The 14,982-nt window shown below is 45.2% G+C and overlaps 1 protein-coding gene across 2 annotated transcripts in view; it reads right to left on the bottom strand.

Annotated features, from left to right (window-relative positions):
- LOC131103392 (adenylate cyclase type 9-like) overlaps positions 1–14,982 on the bottom strand; it is a 48,649-nt gene that overhangs the window by 32,976 nt on the left and 691 nt on the right. For both annotated transcript variants that reach the window (XM_058049657.1, XM_058049658.1), the window contains exon 3: positions 12,616–14,977. In XM_058049657.1, coding sequence (XP_057905640.1) covers positions 12,616–14,422 — 1,807 coding nt within the window. In that variant the 5' untranslated portion in view covers positions 14,423–14,977. The remainder of the gene's footprint in view (positions 1–12,615; positions 14,978–14,982) is intronic.

Here is a 14,982-nt window from a genome sequence, read left to right on the forward strand (position 1 = left end):
TCCTCCACCAATAAAAGGGGGGTTGCTTGGAGATCGCCCAATTTTTAGCAGACTAAAATCAGCATACAGAAATGTAAACACATAAACCAATGGGGTAATCCAGATTTACCCTCCCTCGGTTCGCCCATCACCCTGAAATGACTCTACAGGTGGCGTCTGTATGACATCATCACTTCATACAACATGATGAGGGAAGCTACACAGGAATTCAAACGGCAACCTCTGGGATGGGAACCAAACATTCTACCACCTGAGCCAAATCACCGCTGCTATCCAATCAGCAGAATGGGAGTAGTAGTAGGCGCAGTCACATAAATTGCCTATTCATTTTCAAATGGGAACATTTTACCACAGAAAATATGGTAATGGTAATGGTTTTATTTCATTTGAACATGCATCAGATTACAATTGAATGCATCACATAATCAGTTCACAGTTCCACATGTCCAAAAGGAGTAGGAAGAAGCAAAGCTTATTAAATCCTACCCCTCCATCTGGTACTTTTACAATCATGGCTGTTACATTTGTTCACTTCCTGCTTTCTTAGTATAGTTTAAGTTTTTTTTTTATTAAAAAAACATTAATTGTTATTTTTTGCCACATACCAAAGTACGTACCAAACTGTTACATTTATTCACTTCCTGCTTTCATATTTTTTTTTTCATAATTTTTTTTAATTATATTTTTGTCACTTACCGAAGTACGAGGTGATATGACCATACAATGACATAATGGGTACCATAGTAAGTGTCAATATAGTGATATATATAGCACATCATGACTGGTTCAAGACATCAACTGCTTGTATTGTTTCTTGTATTGTAAATATGAAATGACACTGAATGTTGGAACCTTTTAAAAAAAGTCTGAATAGATTCCTTGTCATGAATTAGCCTAACATTTTATCATTGGTTGGTTCAGATAGGGTGACAAATTAAGGAGTAGGCGGGAAATGAGGTGGAATAACAATTAGAAGAAGCAGAAGAATAAGTCAGGCTGTCGAAGTGAGAGATAAGTGTTGTGATCTGCATTGTACACGTGTTGCAATAGCTAAGTATTGTTAGCTCTTATCAGACAGACACTGGTGTTGGTTGAGGGTGTTGGCGGTGGCGGTGTGTGTGTGTGTGGGGCGGGGGGGGGGGGGGGGGGTCACCTTCTGCGCCACAATAGATAAAGACAGAACACTTCACCAGAAAGCCAACAGCGCAGCTGAGAGAGGTCTGCGCCGACGCATGAATGCTGCGAGACGATGCTTAGCCAGGCATTGAAAAAGGGAATTGTCCGCTCTTGATCCTGACGAATCACAACACTCCCAGTCAGGAAAAACATTCCTTCCTGAATGAGAACAGGTAGTCCAATCTGCTGAGTAACAGTGCAACGCTGCAGCAGGACTAAGTGACTGCGGCTCTATAAATCCTGCCACCTTGTAGATCTTTGCGGTGACACGACGCTACTACGGCCATTAGGCCCCTCTAAAGCATACGATGTAACATGAAATGCTTGATGGGGCACGGTAATATGTCTTTCATGGGGGGCAGAGACGTGGCCGCAGGCTGCAATGACATTTAGAGATGAGGTCTAGTGTACAGTGGAGGGTGATAGTGTACCATTGGATGGGATGGGAGGTATTACGCTATGGGTCTCTTTGCAGCACTTTAACCGCTCATGCAGAGACAATCAGGCAGGAGATTAGTAGAAACACTGCTGTCTTCGACCACTCATTTGCTAAAACATAGTGGCTGTGGAAAAGAACAAGCCAAGACCCCCACAGACCAGAGGGGTCGGCAACCCATCAATCACAATCCACCTAGAGAAAATATTAGGAAATATCAGTGACCTCAGGGCTGCACGGCGATCGAGTGGTTAGCGCGCAAACCTCACAGCTAGGAGACCAGGGTTCAATTCCACCCTCGGCCATCTCTGTGTGGAGTTTGCATGTTCTCCCCGTGCATGCGTGGGTTTTCTCCGGGTACTCCGGTTTCCTCCCACATTCCAAAAACATGCTAGGTTAATTGGTGACTCCAAATTGTCCATAGGTATGAATGTGAGTGTGAATGGTTGTTTGTCTATACGTGCCCTGTGATTGGCTGGCCACCAGTCCAGGGTGTACCCCGCCTCTCGCCTGAAGACAGCTGGGATAGGCTCCAGCATCCCCCGTGACCCTCGTGAGGATAAGCGATAGAAAATGAATGAATGAATGTAACTTAAACCAGGCTGCACGGTGAACGAGTGTTTAGCACGCAAGCCTCACAGCTAGGAGACCCGAGTTCAATTCCACCCTCGGCCATCTCTGGGTTTTGTCCGGGTACTCCGGTTTCCTCCTACATTCCAAAAACATGCTAGGTTAATTGGTGACTCCAAATTGTCCATAGGTATGAATGTGAGTGTGAATGGTTGTTTGTCTATATGTGCCCTGTGATTGGCTGGCCACCAGTCCAGGGTGTACCGAAGACAGCTAGGATAGGCTCCAGCACCCCCACCACCCTTGTGAGGATAAGCGGTAGAAAATGAATGAATGAATGAATCAGTGACCTCCCCTTTTTTCCAGAATGTCCCCAAATTTTGACCGCTTCACACGCCTTCCCTGCTCTCAGGTACGCACATCGTAAGCTACAACACCAGGTTCACATCTGAGACCAGGGATCGCGGACTGAACGCCATCATAGGCTTAGTGGAGTTGTATAGGTCACAAAAATGGAACCCCCAAGGGAAAAGGAAAAGAGGTCGCCCCAGGAATAGCTGGAGGAAAAGCAGAGAAGCAGAAACATCAGAGAGTGAGCTCTGGGGAGAAACTGGGGAGAGCTGGAGTGAAACTGTGTGAAATGGAAGACACTGGTCAGCGACCTCTGCATCCAAGAGGTAAGGTAACATAAGCGTATGTCTTTATTTTTGTCAATAAAAAAATGTCCGCAAATGTTATGACACAGATCCAAGCAGCTATGTTCTACTGCTTATCTGAACGTTATGACACAGCATTGACAAATCTGATTGACCAATAAATTCACCGGGTACCTGATTAAGTCGGAATACATGACCCGAATAGGTAGCATTCAGAGGTAAATGTGTATTAATTTCCCACAGGACACTGGACAATGAGGGATGTGTTGGAGCCGATTTCATTCATTCATTCATTCATTCATTCATTCATTCATTCATTCATTCATTTTCTACTGCTTTTCCTCACAAGGCTGCTGGAGCCTATCCCAGCTGTCTTCAGGCAAGAGGCAGGGTACACCCTGGACTGGTGGCCAGCCAATCACAGGGCACATATAGACAAACAACCATTCACACTCACATTCATACCTATGGACAATTTGGAGTCTGCAATTAACCTAGCATGTTTTTGGAATGTGGGAGGAAATCGGAGTACCCGGAGAAAACCCACGCATGCACGGGAGAGAACATGCAAACTCCACACAGAGATGGCCAAGGGTGGAATCGAACCCTGGTCTCCTAGCTGTGGTCTGTGCGATAACCACTAGCCTCTGTGCAGCCCTAAATATCTTATTATGTCTCTTATATTGGGTAATAGGAGTGTATAGGTGACTATAGGGGTGTTATTTCATGTCCAGAGCGCTCTATTTTGGGTCCTTTGAGATATTTGTAGCGGCTATCGCATCTACAGCCGACTGTGAATAAGTAGCATTCAGTGGTAAATGTGTATTAATTTCCCATAGGCACAGAAATATTACAGAGCAGAAGCTGTCATAGCAACCAAGGGGGCACCGACTAACATTATTCCCTTCCTATCCATGCGTTTGTCCATTTAGTGTATGTCAGCTGACATTAGATTAGATTAGATTAGATTGCTGACTGAGGAAAAAAAACTGCTGAATTCAGTCAATTTTAGGACGTCGGATCAGAACTTTTTAGTAAAGTAAGGGACAGAAGGTAAGGTGGCCATCAAGAAAATAAAAGATGGCTAGTTCACTGCCCAGTCTGAAAATCTGGGACCAATTATTTTTCTTTCTTAATCCCACGGTGGAGTAGGGGCACCTTGATCTAATTTCATGTGTTGCTCCTTTCCGTGCTACATTTTGGCAGCCAGATGGCCTCATTTGTCTTTGTCGAGGTCACAGGTAGCAGCAATTACGGAAAAGGGCTCCACTGGGCCTCGGGGCAAATGATACAATACACTAGAATGACTGGAGGACATCCCTACAGGGGCAAATTGGAGGGTAAGCATGTTGTTTCATGTTCCAAAACTTTAGTTCTCCAATTTTACCTGCTAGCGACTACCTTACAGGGTCATTCATTCGTAGTGAGTGCCTTAAACTTTTTATAAACATATACAGTAAACCTCGGATATATCGGACTCGGATATATCGGAAATTCGCTCACAACGGACAGATAAAAAAGAACCAATTTTTCTGTAATGCATTTCCAATAAAAATTCATTGCATATATCGGATTTTTTATAACGGATTTCGCCTATTTCGGACAAAATCTCCAGTCCCGTTCCAATGCATTTCCATTAAATTTCCCTCGCATATATCGGATGGCCGCATCGTGGCGCTCCGATTCGCCGAATCGTGACAGGCCGCTATACGATGTCATTTGCAGCGTTTGCAGCGTTGCCTGCGCGTCCAGGTACATTGGAAACATAGTCAAGGAAGTGCCTTTTTATAACGGATAAAATCCGATTTACGCATATACCGGATATAAATCCGATATATGCGTAAAACGGACATTTTCCGCTATACGCATATAACGGATTTCGCTTATATCGGAAAAAAACAGTGGGAACAATTGAATCCGATATATCCGAGGTTTACTTTTAACACACACACACACATAATTTTCCTTGAATTATTTGTCTAATTTTATCTGTAAAAGTGTTCTCGCGGAGGTGCTGGAGCCTATCCCAGTTGTCTTCGGGCAAGAGGCGGGGTACACCCTGGACTGGTGGCCAGCAAATCACAGGGCACATATAGACAAACAACCATTCACACTCACATTCATACCTATGGACAATTTGGAGTCATTAATTAACCTAGCATGTTTTTGGAATGTGGGAGGAAGCCGGAGTACCCGGAGAAAACCCACGCATGCACAAGGAGAATGCAAACCCCACACAGAGATGGCCGAGGGTGGAATTGAACTCAGGTCTCCTGGCTGTGAGGTCTGCGCGCTAACCACTCAAATCATGTAATTAAATTTTACAGTTTTGTTGTTTTTTTTTTTAATAAAACATCTGACTAGCAAGTCATGTTGCCTTGTATGTTAAAAGTTGAAATACTAAGAAAGCAACTGGCGGTATGGATTCAAACGCTTGGTGGGCCGCATGTGGTCCCTGGGCCGTAGTTTGCCCACCCCTGCTGTACCGCAATGGAAAAGCAACAAGTTCAAAGTCTGATTTGAAATATATTGGCTCTGTGAGCAAAAGTATTACTTTTATGTACCAGAACACAAACTACTCAAAAGGTATTACTTGCGCAATCGATGTCCTTGTAAGACTCGCACTGAAAACGTCTGTGATCATAAATAAGCACAGTCATGACAGCCTCATTATAGGCAATCCATAGCATTCCCTGTAAATAAAACAGCTGGCAGTCTGGTTGCTGACCAGGGGTGGGGGAAGTATAATGATGGAGAATTTCTGCCATGAACCCCTTTAATATGGAAGATTACCAAGTCTTGTCTAATTAGAGACCACCCACGAGGCATATGGAGGGGAGATACTCACACGGCAAAGGTCACGCTTCCTATTTCAAAGCCAATGTCAGATCCTGCTCTACCTTGAGGCAAACATGAGTTGGTTCAATCATAAAAGAGAGCTGACAACTTTTGCTCAATTGAATGATGAAAATGCTTATTAGATTGTCAATGTTGTTATTAATTTTTATTATTATTTGTCTTTCTTTTCAGTCGGAAGTGGAATGAGCATCACTAAAGCTTCACGTTTGTTAAGGTGCATTACATGGTTTTCACCCAGTCATGCGTTCCCATCTGGATGCAACTATTTACAAATACAATCCAGTGTGGATGCTAATTGTATTCATTTATTCATTCATTTTCTTTTGCAGATGTGCTGGAGTCTACCCCTAAACCGGAATACCCGCAGAAAACCAATGGAATTAAACTTGGGTCTCTTAGCTGTGACGCCTGCGTGCTAACCACTCACCACCGTGCAGCCCGCTAATTTTACTCATTCATTCATTCAATTTCTACCGCTTATCCTCACAAGGGTCGCGGGAGGTGCTGGAGCCTATCCCAGCTGTCTTCAGGCGAGAGGCGGGGTACATCCTGGACTGGTGGCCAGCCAATCACAGGCCACATATAGACAAACAACCATTCACACTCACATTCATACCTATGGACAATTTGGAGTCGATAATTAACCTAGCATGTTTTTGGAATGTGGGAGAAAACCAATGGAATTGAATTCGGGTCTCTTAGCTGTGAGGCCTGTGTGCTAACCACTCAACACCGTGCAGCACACTAATTTTACTCAATCATTCATTCATTCATTCATTTTCTACCACTTATCCTCACCAGGGTCGCAGGAGGTGCTGGAGCCTATCCCAGCTGTCTTGGGGCGGGGTACACCCTGGACTGGTGGCCAGCCAATCACAGGGCACATATAGACAAACAACCATTCACACTCACATTCATACCTATGGACAATTTGGAATTGCCAATTAACCTAGCATGTTTTTGGAATGTGGGAGGAAACCAGAGTCCCAGGAGAAAAACCCATGGAATTGAACTCGGGTCTCTTAGCTGTGAGGCTTGCGTGCTAACCACTCCTACACCGTGCAGCCCGCTAATTTTATTCAATCCTCGAAAAAAAAAAAATCTCAAGAACGTTCCCGTGCCGACAGGGCCCAAATTCCCTCCTCCACATTTAAATGTAATCTGCCAACAAAACCTGCTTGTGTGAGTCATGGCTCAAGTCTCAAGGCTCCAGAAAGGTAACAAGTTCATGCTGACGGCCTACTCGGGTGCCATCATTCTACATTAGAAACAAAAAAGAAAGGACACGACTTACACAATCACATGCTCTCACTTCCCCAGGAAACTGAGACAAATATAGTTTCATGCACAGAACAACAAGACCTGGACAATGAGGGATGTGTTGGAGACGATTTCATTCATTCATTCATTTTCTACTGCTTTTCCTCACAAGGGTCGGGGGGTTGCTGGAGCCTATCCCAGCTGTCTTCGGGCGAGAGGCGGGGTACACCCTGGACTGGTCGCCAGCCAATCACAGGGCACATATAGACAAACAACCATTCACACTCACATTCATACCTATGGACAATTTGGAGTCGCCAATTAACCTAGCATGTTTTTGAAATGTGGGAGGAAACCGGAGTACCCGGAGAAAAACCATGCATGCACGGGGAGAATATGCAAACTCCACACAGAGATGGCCAAGGGTGGAATCGAACCCTGGTCTCCTTGCTGTGGTCTGCACGATAACCACTAGTCCGCTGTGCAGCCCTAAATATCTTATTATGTCTCCTATATTGGGTAATAGGAGTGTATAGGTGACTATAGGGGTGTTATTTCATGTCCAGAGCGCTCTAATTTGGGTCCTTTGAGATATTTTTAGCGGCTATCGCATCTACAGCTGACTGTGTTGCTTGGCTCTGTAGAACCACCCAAGATCACTCATGCTGGCAGGGGGGGTCATACACTTTGGTACACGGTGGTTTGTGTGCAGGCCTCCTGGTACATAAGGGAATGTGGGAGGAAACCGGAGTACCCAGAGAAAACCCACGCATGCACGGGGAGAACATGCAAACTCCACACAGAGATGGCCGAGGGTGGAATCGAACCCTGGTCTCCTAGCTGGGAGGTCTGCGCGCTAACCACTCGACCGCCGTGCCGCCTGGAGCCGATTTACTACAGAAAAAAATCCCCATCATTATCGATTGCCAAGGAGAAATGCCCATAAATGACCCATAAAATGTTTGAGCATGGGACTACTTTGAGGCACTAAAATGGAGGACCAAAGGAAGCCGGAGTTCTTTCTGTCAAAGACATCAAGGAACTGGAAAAACATTGTTGATGATGACATCATCTCGACTACAAGTAAATTAAAAGACACAACTCACAAAGAGGTGGCACGGCGGTCTAGTGGTTAGTGGACCAGGGTTCGATTCCATCCTCGGCCATCTCTGTCTGGAGTTTGCATGTTCTTCCCGTGCATGTGTGGGTTTTCTCCGGGTACTCCAATTTCCTCCCACATTCCAAAAAACATGCTAGGTTAATTAGCGACTCCAAATTGTCCATAGGTATGAATGTGAGTGTGAATGGTTGTTTGTCTATATGTGCCCTGTGATTGGCTGGCAAACCAGTCCAGGGTGTACCCCGCCTCTCGCCCGAAGACAGCTGGGATAGGCTCCAGCATGCTCACGACCCTTGTGAGGAAAAAGCGGTAGAAATTGAATGAATGAATGAACTCACAAAGACTTAAAGCAGTTGGAAGTCAACAACATTGAATTTCTCATCACCAGCGAGGCTTTGGTCACAAGCGCTCATTCGGACTCATATGGACGGTTTATGTGCAAAACAATACAAGAAGCACACAAAGGCACAGATGTAAGCATTATCAGCATTATTTGGTCTTTTCAGACTATGAAAAGACCAAATTTGTAAAACAAACACTCTTATTTTGGGCGTGTTCCTAATGAGGCCACTAAGTATTGTAGGTCATCGCAATTTACGTCCAGGCAAACGGAGCTTGATTATAATTGGCCAGCAACCGATCCTGGTTATAGTGCTACCTGAGGGATTTACATCCACCGATCGAGACAGTGCATGGATTTTTTTCTTTTTTTTTTTTTTAACAACACCTAAGAAAAACTCCTTCCTGACAGCCAGCTCTCTCTCACTGGCTCAGCATATCTTACCGGGAAAGGATCAATCTTAAGATGGGAATTGAATAGACGGTCAGGGAGTGATAAGACTGTCTGACACAATTTTTCTTGGTCTTACAGAGTGAAAAAAAAAAAACCAGCAACTGGTAAAAGATGTAGTCGCTCATCAATCTTGGAGATGAGGGGAGATGGAGGGCCATATATCACTCCTCCTACCTGGTAAACAAAAAGGCACTTTAACTGTACACCGTTGCTTACAGCGACAACGTCTAATTGGTCTGGAATTCATCCTCAGCGTCAAGCTACAGAATGTATGTTATATTCATTCATTCATTTTCTACCGCTTTTCCTCACGAGGGTCGCGGGGGTGCTGGAGCCTATCCCAGCTGTCTTTGGACAAGAGGCGGAGTACACTCTGGACTGATCACAGGGCACATATAGACAAACAACCATTCACACTCACATTCATACCTATGGACAATTTGGAGTCGCCAATTAACCTAGCATGCATGTTGTTGGAATAATTTTACTTTATTTTAGTTTTATTGTGTGCGAGATTCATTGTTGTGTGCCCCCCGCCCCCAGTGCACACATTCATTTTCTACCGCTTATCCTCACAAGGGTTATGGGTATGCTGGAGCCTATCCCAGCTGTCTTCAGGCGAGAGGCACGATACACCCTGGACTGGTGGCCAGCCAATCACAGGGCACATATAGACAAACAACCATTCACACTCACATTCATACCTATGGACAATTTGGAGTCGCTAATTAACCTAGCATGTTTTTGGAATGTGGGAGGAAACCGGAGTACCCGGAGAAAACCCACGCATGCACGGGGAGAACATGCAAACTCCACACAGAGATGGCTGAGGATGGAATTGAACTCGGGTCTCTTAGCTGTGAGGCCTGTGTGCTAACCACACTTGTGTTACTCATTGGAATTAAAACAAACAAAAAAACAACAACAAACACAGTGAGACAGCATCCACCCTCCAGTACACTTGTGTACTTTGCTACCTAGTACTACTATACTAGCTGTGAGGTCTGCACGCTGAACATTCGACTGCTCCGGTATATGTTTCATCAAAATGTCGTGTTGCTGCTGGATGTTCATACATACATTTTGGGGCTGCTGCTGTGACAGTGGCAAAACATATATTTTTTAGACTCATTTACACTCCACACAATAATAAGCATAGCAACTCCAGGGTAATTTACAGTTACCAATCTTCATCTCTAGTTCTCTATTTCATCTCCAAATTTTTCCAAATTTTCTCAACAAAAAAAAACCTTAGAAAAAGGCACAATGAGAAAAATCTGAAATGTTGACACTAACACAATAATACCAGGACCAGGGATCTTGGTCTTAAAAAGGTTGCTGACCACTGACATAGAACATAATTAGAGTGTAAGCAAAGCTGATGAATCATGCCTGGGATCCTTTAAGGTCTGGGATCTATGCAGGTAGTTTGGGGATAAGCCCGAAGCAAGGATTAGACGAAGAGATGAAAGCAAAGCTGCAGTTTGATTCATTGTAACACAATCCTCAGGGTTCAGATTAAAGACTAAAGAGACTGGACACATTGAGGTCGGTGATGATGGTAATAGAGCTAGCCATCAGGGACAGGGTACGGACAGACTACATGAATGGGACTCCTTCAAGACACTTCTTATCAGGACAACCATACATTGTGAGGTCATGAGCCACGTTTACATGAGGAGTTTTTCCTCATGGACCTTTCCAAAAACAATGTTATACATAGAAAGGAATATTCCAATCTCCTGTCTACATGCACCGCTATAATGAAACAGAATAGTTAATGGGGCATGCATGATAAAACGTAAACATCAACATCACAGGATAACGTGGAATAACTCTGTATTGCGAGTTTTTCGTACTTTCTGCAGCAGTCCAGTGCCAATTGCTCGCCTCCATTTTTTTTTCTGGAGCTGCGTGTTACGTCATATCGAACCATATACGGAAAGAACGCACCCAGGATAAATGTAAACAGGAAATGATCAAATTCATTCATTCATTTTCTACCGCTTATCTTCATGAGGTGTCGCCGGGGTGCTGGAGCCTATCCCAGCTGTCTTCAGGGCAAGAGGTGGGGTACACCCTGGACTGGTCGCCAGCCAATCACAGGGCACATATAGACAAACAACCATTCACACTCACATTCATACCTATGGACAATTTGGAGTTGCTAATTAACCTAGCATGTTTTTGGAATGTGGGAGAAAACCGGAGTACCCGGAAATAACCCACGCATGCACGGCGGGAGAACATGCAAACTCCACACAGAGATGGCCGAGGATGGAATTGAACCGCGGGTGTGAGGTCTGCGCGCTAACCACGCGTCCACCGTGCAGCCCTGATCATGTTTTATATAGATATGTATTTTCTTTTTTAATAAAAACTAGACTTGTAAATGAAGTATAGAAGGGTTTAGATTCTGTTCCACAGATGGCGCTAATGTACACCGAAAGCTGCTTGCCAACCGCCAATAAACAACAGAAGAAGAAAACACGACAAAGAATAACGCACCCTGACAACTCTCCGTTTGACCCGGTACAAGATACCTCAATCGGATTGGGGAAAGGAATCCGATTATATGTTCATTCGGATTGGCACTTTTCTTTCGGAATGAGGTGTATACAAAGGTTCAATTGAGCAAATAAAACGAATGCAATTGGAATACTTGGGTCCATGTATACGTGGCTAAAGACACATTTTGGTAAAATTACTCCGCTTGTTCTGAACAAACTGTAACTGTAATAAACACCAACGTTTCACCCCAAAAGTCTAACGGACTTGTAAAATCTCACACAGCTTAGATACATTCATCCATCCATGTCCTACCCCGCTTGTCCTCACTAGGGTCACAGGTACGCTGGAGGTGACCTGGGGGCAAGAGGCGGGGTACACCCTGGAATCGTCGCCAGCCACTCTCATTGTTTTTTTTTCTACCTAATTATGCATTTTTGGCATTGTACGACTTATACTCCAGAGCGACTTATGAATGAAAAAATTCTTACATATACACTAGACCCCTTTTCTGTGTAGCTGAATAACCATTGTGTTAGCATAGCTTACACCTTTTCAGTCTGTTCTCTATTCTTTTATTGTTAGAACTTGCCTTCCAAAATGACGTAATGTCTGTTTTGGTCAAGTAGTTCATAAAATAAATGCAACTTATGTATGTTTTTTGTATTCTACCTTGTGCATTTTTGGCCGTGTACGACTTATACTCCAGAGCAACTTATGAATGAAAAAATTCTTACATAAACACTAGACCACTTTTCTGTGTAGCTGAATAACCATTGTGCTAGCATTGCTTACAACTTTTCAGTCTGTTCTCTATTCTTTTATTGTTAGAACTTGCCTTCCAAAATGACGTAATGTCCGTTTTGGTCAAGTAGTTCGTAAAATAAATGCGACTTATACTTATACAGTGCGACTTATGTATGTTTTTCTCTACCTAATTATGCATTTTTGGCCTTGTACGACTTATACGCCAGAGCGACTTATAGTCCAGAAAATACGGTATATTTTTGGAATGTGGGAGGAAGCCGTAGTACCTGGAGAAAACCCACACACGGGCGGAACATGCAAAGAGTTGCTAACGGGCCGTAGCTCAAAGCGCAAAGCTCAATGCCCATTGCAATACCAATTAGTCAGTGACCATTTGTCTAATGAATGCTGTGTTACATGCATGCTAGCATACAAGCACAACCCATCACTACCACATCGCTAACAATGACAAACTCGATCTTTGACCTACCTTTGAGCTGGTCCGCCACCACGCTTTGTCCGATTCTCTCATTGACCTGTCCGTCTTCATGCTGGTAGCGATCGTCGAGAAAGTTGGCGGTGGCCTGCGAGAGGTGGACCTTCCCGGCGACACCCAGCTGCTCCATCAGGTTGGCCAAGTTGACGTCGTTGGACCAAACATCAAACTTGAAGCGCTTCATTCCGAGGATGCCGCAGAGTACGGTGCCGGTGTGGACGCCCACCCTCATGTTCACCATCTCCCTCTTCTCCTGGCAGAACTGCTCGATAGCCTGGATCATGCCCAAGCCCATCTCCACGCAGCAGTAGGCATGATCAGGTCTGGGTTCGGGACATCCAGCGACACAGTAGTAGCAGTCCCCGAGGGTGCTGATCTTCTCGCAGCCGGTTAGCTCACACAAGCGATCAAAACGTCCGAACAAGTCGTTAAGAAGTCCTACAAGAGCGTGAGCCGATTTGTTGGCGGACATTTTTGTAAAACCAACAATATCGGCAAACAGGATACTGACTGGTTCCATCCGTTTCATGTTGAAGGGTCTGAAGATGATCTGACCTCGAGGGATGGAGGTCTTCTTGCGTTTATTGCTCTTGGGGCTTGCGATGACGGCAGCCGCGCCGCTTGTGGAGTAGCGTTTCACAGAATTGTCCCCGATGTCCTCGTCACCCTGCTTCATTAGTTCATCGGCAACGATCCGGGGCATGACGGAGTGGATCATTCGCTCTTTTAAGGCTTTCTCCACTTCCAGATCCTTGCCGTGCATGATAGCTTGTCCCACTTTCAGGAAGGTGCTACGCGACCGCACCTCGGACATAATGAACAGATGAATACCAATAGCGTGGGCACAAAGGTGAAGCAAGGCTTTAGCCGGTGCCAACCATCGGAGTGTAGTCCAGTCTTTTTCGGGGGCTAAACTCAAACTTCCAACTGTCTGGGTTACATGGAACCAGCCCAAAATCTCAAAACAGACAGAGTAGAGGACCCCGAGTAGAACGGAAGCAAAAAGTCGGACATGAAGAACGCTGTAGAGCAACAGGAGGACTTCAATACAGAGTGAGAAGGTGCCAACGGGGGAGATACAAACAGGCCAAGCGCTACCCGATACAATCTTTAGGTAGGATAGGTTGTGCGCCGCCCCGCCTAACTCATCGACCTCCATCACATCAGTGAGAGGTTCTGGATCTCTGAAGCCTGACGTCTGGATCTGAGGGGCCAGGGTCAGCATGAAGGTGACGACGATGAGGAACAGGGATGCTTGATTGTAGCAGCGAGAGTAGAACTTTGTAAACGTTAGCAGGAAGAGGAGGAGGCAGAAAAAAAGGAAGGACGCCGTGGGAATAAGAAAGGCTATTTTGCTGCAGCGGGACGGGTTGGCGGAAAAGTAAAAACCCCAAAGAAGGGCGGTGGTCGCTAGGTAGAAAAGCACATAACGGAAACGGCGTTGTGTTTGAGGAAAACATCGTTCCCTGCACGCTTCCTCCAGGATAGAGGAGTCGAACTTTGGGTCCCAGAAGTGACCGGCGGATCTCTCGAAAAGTTGAGGTACCCTCTTCTGCGATCGGAGGCTCTTGACAAACGTCCTCTTGACTCCGGATTCCCCGGAGCTACAACTGGAGGAGATGCTGTACTTGCAGTGCTTGGAACCCGCCATGAAGGCACCACCGATGGAACCCAATGCTCCGCCCCCGTGCTTGTGTTTGACGCTGCTCCCGATCCTAACCGAGACGCCGCCTTCACCACTCGAGTCGCAGCTCACTTCTGTGTTGTGAGGCAACAGTTGTTGACGTTGTGGGGACGCCATTGGTGTTGTGTTCGAAATCCAAACAATTTAAAGCTGCGGAACTACGACAATGGCTGATAAGAACACTTCGGAGTGTCGCCCGAGATTTTGACTAATCCAACGGCCCACTTGACGTCAGTCCCTGCATTCCTGCGTGATCCCATTTGATTTGACGCACTGCTAGGCTCACTCGCTGCACATCAGCGTGGTTTCATTCATTGGTTAAGCATCAAAGGGGGACACAAAATAAGAGATTTCGGGCAATTTTTGTTGATTTGATTGAGGCAGCCCTTCCAAAAATGGTACTAAGTCAACTTTGAGGCAACTCCAGCATTCTTATTTCTAAGCTTAACGAAGAGTATTCCCATGGATATGTCCTTGTCTTATCATGTCTTTCCACTCCAATGAGTCACCTCTGCTGTGTCTTCAGGGAGACCTTGTACACGGAGGTCAAACGGAGAACAGTGTTTTTCATCTGTGCAAATATGCAAATGAGGCTCCTTCAGGTATATTTTAAGTGTCTTGTGTGCAAAAAAAAAATAACGCAATCCTCACTCATCCTTGAAGTTAAGTTGCCTGCA

The sequence above is a fragment of the Doryrhamphus excisus genome, chromosome 15 (genome assembly GCF_030265055.1).
Source record: "Doryrhamphus excisus isolate RoL2022-K1 chromosome 15, RoL_Dexc_1.0, whole genome shotgun sequence".
NCBI lineage: Eukaryota > Metazoa > Chordata > Actinopteri > Syngnathiformes > Syngnathidae > Doryrhamphus > Doryrhamphus excisus.